General features: G+C 35.1%; 2 protein-coding genes across 3 annotated transcripts; one reads left to right on the top strand and one right to left on the bottom strand.

The window, feature by feature from the left end:
• The first annotated feature begins 3,080 nt into the window (after window positions 1-3,080).
• On the top strand, window positions 3,081-6,665 carry LOC126760065 (RNA-binding protein 25). Of its 2 annotated transcripts, XM_050475435.1 has the most exons (10): window positions 3,081-3,166; window positions 3,243-3,376; window positions 3,437-3,566; window positions 3,628-3,736; window positions 3,798-4,649; window positions 4,846-5,026; window positions 5,097-5,206; window positions 5,283-5,962; window positions 6,024-6,430; window positions 6,490-6,665. In XM_050475435.1, exons 2-10 carry the CDS (start codon window positions 3,314-3,316, stop codon window positions 6,580-6,582), a joined length of 2,625 nt encoding a protein of 874 aa, XP_050331392.1. In that variant the 5' UTR covers window positions 3,081-3,166; window positions 3,243-3,313; the 3' UTR covers window positions 6,583-6,665. The 2 variants fall into 2 exon arrangements, with proteins under 2 accessions (XP_050331392.1, XP_050331391.1); XM_050475434.1 differs by having other exon boundaries at window positions 3,082-3,376.
• A 4,180-nt stretch (window positions 6,666-10,845) lies between these two features.
• Window positions 10,846-12,738, bottom strand: LOC126760088 (ras-related protein Rab-18). The gene is made up of 4 exons (XM_050475477.1): window positions 12,561-12,738; window positions 12,333-12,504; window positions 12,008-12,268; window positions 10,846-11,072 (listed from the first exon to the last, which is right to left on the bottom strand). Exons 1-4 carry the CDS (start codon window positions 12,617-12,619, stop codon window positions 10,977-10,979), a joined length of 588 nt encoding a protein of 195 aa, XP_050331434.1. The 5' UTR covers window positions 12,620-12,738; the 3' UTR covers window positions 10,846-10,976.
• Between the last annotated feature and the right edge of the window lie 280 nt (window positions 12,739-13,018).

Below are 13,018 nucleotides of genomic sequence, written 5' to 3'. Positions count from 1 at the left end.
TGCGATTTCAATGCATGGGCGACCTATGTATGTATATACACACTGTGACCATCAGGCCAATATGTTTAACATGGGGCACCCAGCCACCCAAAATCGAAGGAGAACGCTGTACAAACGAAAGGATGGGAGATCGAAACCTTATAAGAAAAACTTTTCAAACTCCTGCTCGACGGTAATATGAGTTGTACGGAAAATGTAGATCGACAGGCGAAGATGCTGGTAAGACACATTAGCAAAGCATGCGAGGCTTTTATCATGCGAGGAGGAGCTGCCAAAGGAACCGGTGATCAACCGAGCCTTGAAACTATGCGAACGCTACAAAGAGTACTGTAATGACCTTAAAACGGGACAATGCGTACAAGCTGGTAATGCCGAATAGCATGGTTAGCAGAGGAGAAACAATGGGCTGCCTCAAGCTTTTGAATCATCGTGGAAACCCTCTTCCCAGCGCAGCCACCAGAGAAACGACAGGCTTAAGCAGGTGAACATGCTGAAATGGATGAACAATAGTCAAAGACGTGGATGTGATTCAGGCGACACAGAGGTTTGATAATTCTAAAGCGCCAGGCCTGGATGGCATTCTAAATAAGGTCTTAAAGATTGCCATCAATAATAATGCGAGGCCATTCACAGAATTGTTTGGCAAAATACTAGAGCGAATATTCTGTATACGATTATATTCACATTTAGAGAAATTATACCTGGGAAAATTGTATCCAGCTCAGATTGACTGTTAGGGTATGTACTCTACGAGAGTGTGTTATGCATTCCACTACCGAGGAAGGTTCACATCGATGGATATGCGAATAACTTTGCAGTAAGAGAGGTAGCAAAAGAGCAAAATGAGAAGCTACGTCATCAGTCGGCACCGAAGATCGAAGACTGACTCACTGGACACGCAATAAACCAAACAGCAAGATGCTTGAAGTTATCACCCTGAATAGCGACGACTATAGCATCACAACTCAGCAGGCACTGCGGAATAAAACATACGTCAAGAAAACAAACTCGGTAATTCGGCTCAGTGCTATTGGAGGCACCTGCACTTTTCGCAAAGTATCTCACGAGGCAGCTGGTATCATATCACCAGGCAAAATGGACATGGAAGTCAAAAGAGTACGAAAGAACAAAGAGTATGGGTTGCGAAGCGGAAAGACGAAAATCAAACAAGTAATCAATAAATGGCAGAAACGATGGCACATCCTGACACAGTTTTTGAGAGTGCTCGGTTGCTTCAGAAAATATGTCCATTGGACATCTTTTTTTTTTCCTGTCTGAGGTATGAAAATGAAAGAGCAAATTGGGAAAAATTAACAGCGAAGCGAGTGACTCCATATAATGAAGTGCATCACATGATTAATTCCAATACGAACCCTTATAGCAAAACCTGATCAAAGTGGAAAACACGATAAACACAAAAAAATCGATAAGAACATAGTATCTGGAATTAGGAAGTTTATTGAAAAAATATACATATAACGGGTGATCCAGCTAAATGCTATTTTCAATGGGCTTTTTTGGACAGATCGCCTGTGAATCGTGTCAAGCTGTCATGTTATTTTTTTCAGTATTGTAAGGACACAGTTATTGAGGCAGCTGCGCAGCTACATATGTAACTGTGTCTATAAGAACGTGTGTATTTTAATATTTGACAGATGTCGCTTGCAGTCTGTCGCGCTCTATGTGTGCAGAGCGTGAATTACAAGGAAGACGAATAATCGCGAAATCCGTTACAAAATATTAATCGAGTAATACAAATTTTTTGCCATCCCTAGTGAAGTGAAATTTTTCGAAAATTGATAAACGAAGAAACGGGCTGCTGATGTAATTTGAATTAGTTTTTCACGTGTTATTGCCAACAAAACGGCAATCTAATAGCGCAACTCCGTAAGGAGTCTCGCAATCACTACATATTTGAGACATTTTAAAGTAAAGTCTCAATTTTTGACAATTCACTACTCACAATACAGTCTTTAGTCACAAAATATTTTTTGCATTTTGTATATACTTACACTTCACTTATAAAGATCATCATAGATATTAATTGAATGTCGGTTTTTATATTTTGTAAGCAACTCAAACATGTAGAAGTAAAAAAAATTAAGTAAAAGAAAAGGCATTTAATACTCTTGCAACTTGCAAGACTCAAAGACTTAATGTCCAAAATATTAATTATTATATTGACCGACATATTTGGCACAAGGCGTTTCAAATTTAAAATCTCTCTGTATCAAAGTACTAGATTTAGATATTAAAGTCGAGATGCCCCGTTGGAGACAATTTTTGTGACTTTGAACTATTTTGCAATTCAGTGCGTGATAGTCACAAAAATCTCTCAATTGTAAACAAATGGATCTAATCAACTGTTTAGTGAATGGTAACTTTCAGAAATCAGAAAATCATACAATTTTTTTTGCCCTTTGTTTTCTGCGTTTCGTAGTTTCGGTATGAACTGTCACGCAAAGTGAGGAAAGTTGTAAGTTCATTGTCCGTAATCTCGCAAAGTTCAGTCAGGTGGTCATAATGTCCGAAAGTGGTAAAATTTGATTTTGTCTGACGAAAGCGAATTAAATTTAGGTAAAAAAAGGGGAGATAGTTTGTAAGACATCCATAATTTTTCACGAAAATTCGCGTATACCTGGTGGATTTGTTCTTAAGGAAAATATGAACAAAAATTTTGACTGAGAATTCCAGTGATTAATTTTAAAAAGATGGTATGATGCCATTATTAAAAACCACTTATTAACATTAGTTTGCTAATTTCTGCTAACAAACATTCCAGCCACAAAAAAATTGTTTTTTCAGTGAAAACTGAAAATTAATAAACCGCGGAGTTCATGAGAGAAATACTTAAAAGGTGACTTGCCAATATGGATTAAAAACTATTATCGACATAAGTAGAACAATATCAAGACACATAACCATAGAAAATTTAATAATGGTGTAGACAGAGATAAATAAATTTATCCCAGGTGTAGTGGTTTCTCTTTTTTCTTAAGTAATTAGGACATGAATCTGGCAACACTTTATGTGTAATCGTTACCGAATTTTTTCTTACATCTTTCTTTTTTCAGTAATGTGGCATCATTTAGTTTGTCCGCCATCATTTGATAGAAATAAGAAGGCAATCAGTGTGTGGCAAAATCTTTGAATTTTGTAAAAATGTGTGCGTGAAAATATAATAGAATTTAAAAACTTTTTAACAATACTTTACTGAGCGATTTTTGAATTGAATTACATAGGAATCACCGGTGTTTAAAAAGTTCCAGCTATAATATTGAAGTAATAAGTTTAACAAAATATTCCAAGCATTATGTCGTATCCATCTCGCGCACCTATACCACCTTATATGAATCCGACTATACCACCTCCTCATGTAAGTTGTATATCAAAGTTTCTAAATCTTATATATGAAATTATATTATGTGATAAATAGATGATGCCTCCTATACCATCAGCAAGGAATTATAGAAGTTCTGCTACTATCAGTTCCCAGCCCACAGTTTACCAACGTTTACCTGATCCGGTTCCCCAGTTTCGTGGTCCAATTATTACGGTTTTTGTGGGTACGTATAAAAACAAAAAAAACAATATGCTATTTATATTGAAATACTTATTTTACTGTAGGAAATATAAGTGAACGAGTGCCTGAAGCGTTGATCAAAAGAATATTGGCAGCTTGTGGTGTAGTGGTGAATTGGAAACGAGTTTCCACTTTTGGTTTTTGTGAATATGAGTAAGGCTTAAGTTGTAAATTATAAAATGCAAAATATAATCGAATTTTTTTTAATTTATAGTGGACCTAACGCGGGTATGCGAGCTGTACGTCTTCTAAGTGAACTTGAATTAGATGGGAAGAAACTTGTGGCTAAAGTTGATGCGAAAAATAAACTTCTTTTAGACAATTACAAGGAAGAAGAACTGAAAAACGGAATCAATGTTTCTGCGGTAGATGAGAAATCAGAAGATGATTATGTTCTTAGTCAAATGAGAAAAATACTTGATGAGCATAAACATGAATTCGATGAATTTGATTCCAATTCTCGTGGTGACGTATTCGGAGGTAGAATAAATAAATCTAAAATGGCCCGGACGGAAGATAAAATGACAAAAGTCCTTAACGAAACTAATCTAGAAGAGGAAAAGAGAAATTTGATTAGTAGCGAAATCGGAAAATTCAGAAAAAGGGCAGAGGCCGATGAACACAGAAAAGAAAAGGAAAAAGAAAAATTGAGAGAAAAGGAGAAAGATAAGGATAGAGAATATGAAAAAGAAAGAGAAAAGGATCGAAAACCTGATGTTATAAAAGACGATATAAGTGATGAAGATTGGGATTCTACAGAAAAAAAGGTCCCAATTGATAAAGTCGAAAGAGTGACCAGTCGAAAGGACCGCCACTCCAGCAGCGTATCACCCAATAGAAAGGATAAGGAACGGGAAAGCAGAAGAAGAAGAAGTAAGTCTCGTTCGCGCGAAAGAGAACGTGACCGAGAATACAGGGAACGCGAAAGGGAGCGAGAGCGGGAACGGGAGCGTGAAAAGGAACGCGAAAGAGAACGCGAACGTGAACGGGAAAGAGAAAGAGAAAAGGAGCGTGAAAGGGAACGAGAAAGAGAGCGTGAACGTGAACGTGAACGAGAACGAGAAAGGTTAATATTTAAAATGGTCAATAAACGACATATTTTGTGATATACACTGTAATAATAATTTATTTATTAGACACATAATTTATTTATTTATAAGTTATTTTTACTAAAATTACTTTATAAAATGTATTTTTTCTAATTTATGAATTCAAAAGCATTGGATTGTAACCAAATTTATTTACATTAATTACCAACATAGGGAACGAGAAGAAAAAATTGTAAAAAATATTAAAGATCTACAAAGAGAAAAAGAAGTTGAGGAAGAACTACGAGAACGTAAGAAAGCTGAAAAAAAGGCTAGAGAAAAAGAAGAAGCTTACCAAGAAAGACTAAAAAACTGGGAGTTAAGGGAAAAACGAAAGGCGAAAGAGTACGAAAAGGTATGGAAATATGACAAAGTGCATGAAGTGTAAATTTATTAAAAATATTCTTAACATATGTTATTAAAAGATACGAATTAAGGATAAAATGAAACTAGAAGAGCGTGAAAAGGAAGCCAAAAGACTTAAAGAATTCGTTGAAGACTATGATGATGAAAGAGATGATCATAAATATTATAAGTAAGGCGTAAAAAACTTGTATTTACTAAAAATGTTGTATATATTTCTTAAATTTCTGTTTACTGTATTCTTGTAGAGGTCGAGAACTGCAGAGAAGGTTAGGAGATCGCGTCCGAGAAGCAGATCTTGATGCTAAGGATCGCAATAAAGAACAGGAAGAATTGGAAGAATTACGAAATAAAATATTCAGTGGGGAATATGAGAATCCTTCACAAGAATATGAGAGGGCAAAGAAGGAACACGAAAAATTGTATAAACCTCAAATATTAATTGATGTAAATTTGGAAAATATACAACGGAAAGAACGTGAGAAGGAGCGTATTAGAGAAAAATTGCAATCAATTGAAAGTAAACGACTCTTACTTGATGTTAATTCAAATGATGAAGGAGAATTAAATGCTCTATCAAAATCATATTCTATAGAGTCAATTTCAAACGATGATGCGAATTCTCGAGCTGATTCCACGTCAAATATAGAAACCAACTACAGTCGCCATGGTTCTGAGTCACGAGATTTTGTACCTGTCGTGAATACTCATGCAACCAGCTCTACACCATCGAGCACATTACAGAGTGTAAGCAATTCCAGATCTCAGAAGACAGATGCTACCACGCCGCCCACACAAGCAACCGTTATTAGTCTTAATTTAAGTGCTAACTCAAAAAAAAAGAAAATTGAGGCGACAGGTGTTTTTAACGCTGACGAGGATATAGACGATGAAAATAACTCGAAGAGACGGAAATTGGTTCCATTGGGTAACATAATTTGCTTTTTGACAATTTGACATAAAGATTAAAATGTATTATTTTAACATAGATTATGATGACAATCAATCAAGAAGTGGGGGAAGTACAGCACAGACAGACCGCCAAAATTCAAATATCGGAAAAGCTAACTCGAAAAAACATGGTAAGAATGATACTGCCAGTCAAGAAACAGTGAATAACAAAAAGGAGGAAAATAATACTAGGATACATGATGAAAAACGGCGTCATATTAAGAGCATTATTGACAGGATTCCGACACAAAAGGAGGATTTGTTTAATTATAAACTCGATCGTAATGAAATCGACAACAACCTTATGGAACGAAAAATTAGACCATGGATAAATAAAAAGATTATTGAATATATTGGGGAGCCCGAACCGACTCTTGTGGATTTTATATGTTCAAAGGTGCTTGCTGGAAGTTCACCTCAAAGCATTTTGGATGATGTGCAAATGGTAAGTAACATTTAGGGAGTTTTAAAAATTGTGATATATAAATAAATATATTTATTTAGGTCCTAGACGAAGAAGCAGAAGTATTCGTTGTTAAAATGTGGAGATTGCTAATTTATGAAGTTGATGCAAAAAAAATTGGGATAGGTAAATAATTTGTGTAATATTAAGTTGCATATTTATATAAATAAAATAAAAATAAACCTGATATGAAATATATCGGTTTTTAGATATAATATTCATAGCTTTTTTTGGATCTTTTAGTTAAAGAGAATTTAAATAATGTATCTCGTATTTACTTATTACTTTCTCATAAAAAAAGTATTGAAATTTATTACGTCCAACAAACTATTGCACAATGCTTTCAACAGAGGATGTTATTTAAATAACATTATAGTGATGATGCAAACGAGTAATCAAATTTATTTCGTTAAGTACACCTGTTGTTTGTATATATCAAGATTCTGATGCTCAGAAAGCATCATATAAAAACTTGTAAGCATTGCACTATATTTAGTATACATAGTCGATATCCCGTGGTATGGCCTTTATTAGGATTTTTTTTTAGACATAATTATAAACGAAATGAGAAAACACAGAGCTTTCAAATTTTACTATATATTTATTAAGCCTTTAGCTGTAATTTTGAATTTTTTTAAGGAAATTTTTTTGTTAATTGCAAAGTTTTTCGCTCCATTGGCACCCATGAAGAAAAAAGGTAGACAAACTACATCATAATTCCAACAAACTGGCTAATTACATAAAAAAATAGCATGTTAATATGCTATCGCCGAAATTAAGATCTTTTACAAATCTTTTAAACATTAACATCAAAAAATTTATGATTTTTTGCGACTACACCCAACTCTTTTTACCAGATTTGAAGTTACGCGGTTGAAAAAAAAAAAATTTTTTCAACTTTTAATCTAGTAGTGTTTCAAAATCACTGTCTTGTAATTATGTTTGTTTTTACTACACTTACATAGCACCATTGCTGAAATGAACAGACATAGTAGTAGCTGGGAAATCCACTTATTCGATAACTCTTACCTCCACATTTTGTTCGCATGATATTTACATTGCCGAAATGGATATCTTCAGCGATGATACCGACTTTAGTCCAGTTCGTCGTAAACAATTGCGCTTGTTATCAAGTAGCGACGAATAATTATGTAGCTATGTAAATATTTTTTTCTTTATTTCTATTCTAATTTTTCTGTTCATAATTCTGAATTAACAGATTTCTTTTGTTTTTTGCTTAATCTACCAATTTTTCACCTGTATGAATTATGTATTTTAAGTTTTAATGCTCAATAAAATGCAATATGAACATACAATTTGTATGCATATCTGAAATTCTATAGTTTTCAACATTTTTTACATGGTTTTTCGAAGTAAATATAGTTCTTTATTTCGTCTTACTCGGTTTTGAAATGACATGGAACGTATCCCCCATTTTACTATGAGAAACGCCTCTTTTTTTACACGGATTTCTGAGGAACGTATCTACCGTCTAAAAAAAAGAATAGGGTGTACTTTTTTATGAAAATAAAACACGTTTCAATATTTTTAAAAAATTCTAGTTGGGGCGATAGCCACATGTGTAATGAATCAAACATTAAAATTTTAAAGTCATCGATGGATCCGTTTTTGAGAAATCCTGGACGCTAGTTTAAAAAATGTTGTTTCGTGAAAAAAAGCGTTTGAAAATACAAGTAGGTCACGCGCTCTGAAGACCTTACCTGCATTTTTCCAACTACATTCAATTTCGGAAAATTACATTTTAGATTGGATTTATGCAAAAACCAAATACGATTTTTTGAAACCGTCACATGAGATGCTCCCTTGACACGTATTAACTTTTTCAAAGGTTGAAAAATTTTTTTACTCTACATACTTTAATTTACAACTCATTGTGTCATCAGCGCGTCTAATACCTATTTCTCCACTCTAGTTTCTGCAAATGTTTGCTTATAATCTAAATTGATAAAGTTTAAGTTAAGATGAGTAATTCTAGTATAATACTTTGAAGGTTTTTTAAACTTACAAGTATACTCTTACAAGGCAAGTTTTTCGATTTTAATCTTTCTAAGTAAAAATATGAGCTGTTTTAGAAAAATACAAATTTATTAGGTTAACTTACACATTGGCCCATATACATATGTTGTATAAAGTCATCCGGAAATTCGAAAATCTTTATATTAACTATATGGGGGCTAAGCGAAGTATTAACTCTAATTAAGACATTTGTAACACACAAGCATACTACTATCGGTAAAGCATTCTCTCTCAATTTAAATTATATATGTATCTCACACATCGATCGATATTTTAAAAGACACTAGGCGCTTGAAAAGTTTTGGTCCCATTTGGAAAATTTTTGGTCATTAGGTGACACTCTTCAAAGACACTATTCGTGTAAAATTTTAACTCGATTTTGGTTGAAATTTGTTGAGCAAGTCCCGAGATATGTGCTTTCACCTAAAGGAAAGCGGAGCCATACCCATCGTCAAATTTGGCCCCAACACTTTCAAGCCCCATCCTCCCATTTACGGAGTTGAGGTCTTTCTCTTCCTCTGCTTCCCCGTCGAATACTTTCAAAGCTGGAGTATTTTCGTCCATTCGAAGAACATGACCTAGCCAGCGTAGTCGCTGCCTTTTAATTCGCTGTACTATGTCAATGTCGTCCTATATCTCATACAGCTCATCATTCCATCGAATGTGGTATTCACAGTGGCCAATGCGCAAAGGGCTATCAATCTTCCGCAGAACCTCTCTCGAAAACTCGTAACGTCGATTACCAGATGTTGTCACCGTCATACCTCTGCACCATTGAGCAAGACGGGAATAATGAGTTATTATAGAATTTGGTCTTTGTTCGTCGAGACAGCACTTTATTTCTCAATTCCCTACTCAGTCCGAAGAGCACCTGTTGGCAAGAGTTATCCTGCGTTGGATTTCCAGACTGACATTGTTGGTGTTGTTAACACTGGTTCCTAAATAGACGAAATTATCTACGACTTCGAAGTTATGACTTCTAACAATGACGTGAGAGCTAAGTGGCGAGTTCGTCGACTGTTTGTTTGATGACAGGAGATATTTCGTCTTGCCCTCGTTCACTACCAGACCCATTTGCTTCGCTTCTTTATCCAGTTTGGAGAAAGCAGAACCAACGGTGCGGTTTTATGGCCATTGATATCGACGACATCGGCGTTCGCCAGCAGCTGTACACTCTTTGTAGAAGATTGTACTTTTCTATTCAGCTTTGCAACTCGAATTATATTCTATAGTAGTGGATTGAAGAAGTCGCACGATAGGAAATGGATTTGTCTGAAACTTAGTTTCCTATCGAAAGGCTTCGATAGGCCCTTCTTGAAACTGGCGGAGCTTTTGGTATTGCTCATAGTCAATTTAAGCCGTGTTAGTTTTGCGGGGATACCAAACTCAGACATAGCAGCATAAAGGCAGCTCCTTTTCCTGCTGTTAAAAGCAGCTTTAAATTCGCCGAAGAGGTGGTATGTGTCGATCCTCTTTTTACGGATCTTTTCCATGATCTGGTGCAAGGTGAATATCTGGTCAGTTGTTGATTTTTCAGGCCTAAAGCCACACTGATAAGGTCCAATCAGTTTGTTGACGGTGAGCTTTAGTTTTTCACATAATACGCTCGATAGAACTTTGTTGAGGAGGTTTATCCCACGGTAGTTGGCGCAGATTGTGGGGTCTCCCTTTTTGTAGATTGGGCAGAGCACACCTAGGCTCAGCTCGTTTGCAGCTGTACGTAAGGAGCTTGAAATGCCGTCCCACAATTCCATTATACCGTGTTGCTGTTGAGTGCTCTTAGAGAGAAATCATTTTGCTGTCTGTTGTGATTGCAACTTCTGGACGTTGAACCTTCTTTGTGTTTGTTGACGTGAGTTTCTTTGGTGCATGTGGCGGGTGCGTATGTTCGCTGCAACAAGAATCTATGTGACGGCCTAGAAGCGTACGCACGTCTAAAACACTGTAAACGTGCCTTCCATCTATCACAACATGATCGATCTGGTTGGTGGCTTTTCGATCCGGAGACAGCCAGGTAGCTTGAATTTTCCTATGTTGGAATGTAGTACAACAGATAGCCATATTTCGGGCTCTGGCAATCGAACTTAGGCCTTCATTAATTTTTTATTTATAAATTTTCTGTAATTAATTACAGTTCCCGCAAGTAATCCATAAATTCTACTAATTCGCAAATACAGGCAAAAGTGTGAGAAGAGTGGGTTCCATATGAAATGCAAAGGCAACCGAGGCTACATAAGTTCTCTAAGTAAAAAAAGAATGATTTTGAGAAATTTTTTATACTGTAAAAAGAAAAACAGAACATTACAGTATGAATAAAAATGTTGTCAAAGTTCGAGGGGTAAGACAAAAACTTTTGTATATAATTGTTATATGCTCTTTATTTTTAACCAATAAACTAACGAAATACAAATTTTCTATAAATAGATGATTACTTGACTTACATATATATTGTTTTTACAAAATTACATACAGTGGGTATTGTAAACAAATATCAACATCTGCAGTTTGATGCACCCGTCTCTTCCTCGGCACTTACGTCAATTGTACCTCCATTTTGAGAAAAATTATAATAGTCCGATGACACAATCTAAAACAATAAACATGTTTTTATTATAATTATAAAATATTAAAGAAAAACAAAAATATTAATATCAGTGCCGATTTTTTACATAAAAGTTAAACTACCCAATTGGATTTTCTTGGACATCAACAACCGGGTATCAGGAATAATTTCTGCCATTTCACAAACATTCAATAAAATTAAAATCTCTGACCTCATTTCGCTTATCAGGACGGAAGTGTAGCTAGACCGTCTTCACTTCAGGACTCAAAAACATAGAGGTAATGAGATAGTGGACGAGATTGCCAAGAGTGCTGTACGACTGCCAGCCAAAAACATGATCGACATCTATTAACTATTGCATTGTCTGTTCTACGATTTGGACAGGAACATTGCATAGAAGATAAAAACGCAATGGAGCGACCTACAAAGCTCCAAAGGTACTCAATAGAAGGAACTGAAGAAACATTATTGGAAAACTCCGCTCACACAGTTTGGTGGCGGCACACAATCAAGAATGGAGACCAATAGATCGAGAAGACTTCATAAAATGTCAAGAGCAAGGCACCAGTGAAACATGCTCCGTTGTTGTGACTACTCCTAATGGACTACGTAACGACACTTCATATTTTGTGTGCATAAGGTAATGCCGACAGTCAAAATACCGACAAATCACAATACAGGCAAATAAAGAAAAGGTCGCGTTGTTCGCTCAGGATCATAACCCTTAGTCAGTAGAATTCTCTTTCTGTGCTTCGATATAAATAAGGGCGGACAAGATAAAATATTTTTCACACGTCGACATTTTGGTTTGTCAGTATTTTGATTTTTTGGTGTTCTGTTTTTTCGGTGTTTTGACATATATTAATGCCTACCACTAGCACATACTAACCACAAATTCAGTAGTTTTGAAAACGCAACCTGCTAAATATTGCAACTGAAAAAGATATCTTGTTATTTACCTTTTCAACTATTTCTTTGAAAACGTCTGCAACAAATTTATCACCCTTTGCGGACGCCTCAAGAAAAAGAGCTCTATGTTTTCGAGCGAATTTCAAACCTTCTTCACGGCTAATAACACGTTCTTTATCGACTTTATTTCCTACTACTATAGTAGCTATGTTTGGATTGTCACTATAATTTTCAAGCTCTGCAAGCCACGCTTCTAATTTGGTTAATGATTCGCGGTTAGTGATGTCATACACTAATACAGCTCCCAACGCCTAGAAAAATAAAGTAAACATTTATTGTTTATATTTTGATATCATTCAATCACTTTTTCTATACCTTTCTATAAAAACTGGGAGTGAGACTTCGGAATCTTTCAGCACCTGCAGTATCCCAAAGTGCTAATTTATACTCAAGGCCATCAATATTTATAACTTTGCTTTTGAAATCCATGCCAATAGTGACATCGTGATTGTCATCAAATTTATCTTCAACAAATCGACGAATGAGGCTGCCAAATTTACATACATTTATTATTTTCATTACACACTTGTTCTAATTGTTTACCTTGACTTTCCAACTCCACTTTCTCCAATAATCAACAATTTAATAGTTCTGTCGTTCATTTCAATGTATGTGATGACGATTTTTCAAAAAGAATTCTACGTAAAATCGTAAATATCTATATGTAGTTTTGTTTAATTAAGCTGTATGTCGAAATTTTTGACACTGTGTAAGGGGTATCTTCACAGGCAATAGATGTTGCCTGGATAAATTTATTGCATTATCGCAATTGAGCTGCAAAATATAAAACACTTATCCGGAATGTACACAATCAAAGAAATTATTTTCAAATTGCAATACATTCATGAAAGTGAGAAAGTGGTAGTACATTCCAACTTTTAGAACTTAAACGCCATCTTGATATAACTTTTTCTAGCCGATGATGGTATCTTAAAACTGTAATTTATTATAAAGAAATAAAAGTAAACCCTACCTTGTTAATATAAATATATTGTGACAAA

This window comes from Bactrocera neohumeralis, chromosome 5 (assembly GCF_024586455.1).
Source record: "Bactrocera neohumeralis isolate Rockhampton chromosome 5, APGP_CSIRO_Bneo_wtdbg2-racon-allhic-juicebox.fasta_v2, whole genome shotgun sequence".
Lineage (NCBI taxonomy): Eukaryota > Metazoa > Arthropoda > Insecta > Diptera > Tephritidae > Bactrocera > Bactrocera neohumeralis.
Note: the sequence above shows the minus strand (reverse complement) of the source record. Positions and strands in the feature narration are given on the sequence as shown.

Coding starts and splice junctions, on each gene's coding strand:
- LOC126760065 (XM_050475435.1), top strand. CDS start 3,314: ATGTCGTATCCATCTCGCGCACCTATACCACCTTATATGAATCCGACT. Junction 4,650..4,845: donor CGTGAACGAGAACGAGAAAG/GTTAATATTTAA, acceptor TTACCAACATAG/GGAACGAGAAGAAAAAATTG. Junction 6,431..6,489: donor TTTTGGATGATGTGCAAATG/GTAAGTAACATT, acceptor ATATTTATTTAG/GTCCTAGACGAAGAAGCAGA.
- LOC126760088 (XM_050475477.1), bottom strand. CDS start 12,619: ATGAACGACAGAACTATTAAATTGTTGATTATTGGAGAAAGTGGAGTT. Junction 12,505..12,560: donor AGTGGAGTTGGAAAGTCAAG/GTAAACAATTAG, acceptor TAAATTTGGCAG/CCTCATTCGTCGATTTGTTG. Junction 12,269..12,332: donor CTCCCAGTTTTTATAGAAAG/GTATAGAAAAAG, acceptor TTATTTTTCTAG/GCGTTGGGAGCTGTATTAGT.